This window comes from Anarrhichthys ocellatus, unplaced genomic scaffold (genome assembly GCF_004355925.1).
Source record: "Anarrhichthys ocellatus isolate YVR2014 unplaced genomic scaffold, GSC_Weel_1.0 scaffold3824, whole genome shotgun sequence".
NCBI classification, from domain to species: Eukaryota; Metazoa; Chordata; class Actinopteri; order Perciformes; family Anarhichadidae; genus Anarrhichthys; species Anarrhichthys ocellatus.
The window spans coordinates 1,598-3,415 of NW_022283798.1; the positions used below are offsets into that span (position 1 = coordinate 1,598).

The following is a 1,818-nucleotide window of genomic DNA, read 5'->3' on the forward strand; positions in this document are numbered from 1 at the left end:
CAAGTAAAAATATATATCACTCAACGCTCCATCGTGGTGTTTGCTACGGCCAATCCATGACCGGCACACTAGTCCAATAACAAAGCACCACTCTGGTTCAGATCGGGCAGGACTTTCCTCCCGATCAACCCCTTCCAGGTTGCTCCACCGTTTCTCATGTGAGAGTTGAAGTCTCCAGTAGAACTAAAGAGTCCAGAGGCAGTATATTCCCAGGACCCCAACCAGAGACTCTAAGATGGCCGGATTCAGCCGGGGGCTTGAGTCCCCTTTTGAATTTGACTTTTGGAACCCAAGCTACTGCTATTGAAAGGGCTTGATGTGACTTTAACAAAACTTAGACAAAGCCTTACAGTTTCGAGAAAATCCATCAGTTACATGAAACTAATGTGCTGCTTCATGTCACGTGGGATAAAAAGAGAGATGGGAGGAATAGACTGACAAAAGCAGAGGAGGATGAGGAGGATGAGGAGGATGACTGGGGAGTTGAGGAAGGGTGGAGTGGCGTCAGAGATAAGTGAGCTGCACTATGTCTCGTACGTTCAGAGAGCTGCTTGAGCTCAGCAGGTTCAGGTCATCCCCTCCTCTGAGCACCGCATGATGGACGGCCTGGTGGGAGCAGAGCTCTGCTACCCTCAGCTCCTCAACTCGTCCTGCAGGGGTTTAATGCGCCCTCGCACTGAGACCGTCCTCCTTTACACGCTGCTCTTCTTCATCTCTGTGCTCACTGTCGCTCTCAACCTGCTGGTTGTCATCTCGATCTCCCACTTCAGACAGCTTCACACCCCCACCAACCTGCTCCTGCTCTCCTTGGCCATCTCAGACCTCCTTGTCGGGCTGCTGGTGATGCCGGTGGATACGGTGCGATTCATAGAAACCTGCTGGTTGCTGGGCGACCTCATGTGCACCCTGTCTTACATTGTCGGCTTCAGTCTCACCTCAGCCTCTGTGGGGAACATGGTGCTCATATCGATCGATCGCTTTGTAGCCATTTGTTATCCTCTGCAGTACCCCATCCAAATCACTCGTAGCAGAATTGAGTTGTCTGTGTGTCTGTGCTGGGCCGGCTCGTTCCTCTTCAACGGGCTGATATTAAAGGACCATCTCAGGCAGCCAGCCGGACAAAACTCCTGCTATGGGGAGTGTATGGTGGTGATTAGCTACGTCTCTGGCACCGTCGACCTTGTGTTCACGTTTATTGGCCCCTGCTCAGTCATCCTGATTCTGTACATTAGAGTGTTTTTGGTGGCTGTGTCTCAGGCTCGTGCCATGCGGTCTCATATTACGGCGGTCAGTGCAGTTACAGTCACTGCAAAGAAATCAGAGAGAAAAGCAGCCAGGACTCTGGGTATTGTCATACTGGTGTTTTTGATGAGTTTCTGTCCGTACTACTACCCCTCTCTTGCAGGACAGGACATCTCAAACAGTGCTTCGTCTTGGGCCATTGTGTCCTGGCTGTTGTTTTTTAACTCTTGTTTGAACCCACTCATATATGCTTTTTTCTATCCGTGGTTTAGGAAAGCTATAAAGTCAATTGTCACCCTGAAGATACTTCAGCAGAACTCCTCTCAGGCAAATATGATTTAAAGTCACTCCACGCTTTTTGTTATGACCTACATCCACTTAGTGACAAGTGAAATTGTCCAAAAAAAAACATCCATTCTACTTGTGTATGTCAGCATGTTGTGTAACCTGTAAGGATCTTAACAGACTCACAAAAGATGAACTTTTCTAGCGTGGTTAATGCACAAGGACTTTGTAATAAAATACTGTCATTAGAAGATAATAGAAGGCACAATTTGGAATTTAGCAACAGAGTTT

General features: G+C 48.1%; 1 protein-coding gene across 1 annotated transcript; it reads left to right on the top strand.

The window, feature by feature from the left end:
- Positions 1 to 597: 597 nt before the first annotated feature.
- On the top strand, positions 598 to 1,584 carry LOC116379168 (trace amine-associated receptor 13c-like). Its single transcript, XM_031841103.1, has one exon. It carries the CDS (start codon positions 598 to 600, stop codon positions 1,582 to 1,584), a length of 987 nt encoding a protein of 328 aa, XP_031696963.1.
- Positions 1,585 to 1,818: the final 234 nt, after the last annotated feature.

Coding starts and splice junctions, on each gene's coding strand:
- LOC116379168 (XM_031841103.1), top strand. CDS start 598: ATGGACGGCCTGGTGGGAGCAGAGCTCTGCTACCCTCAGCTCCTCAAC.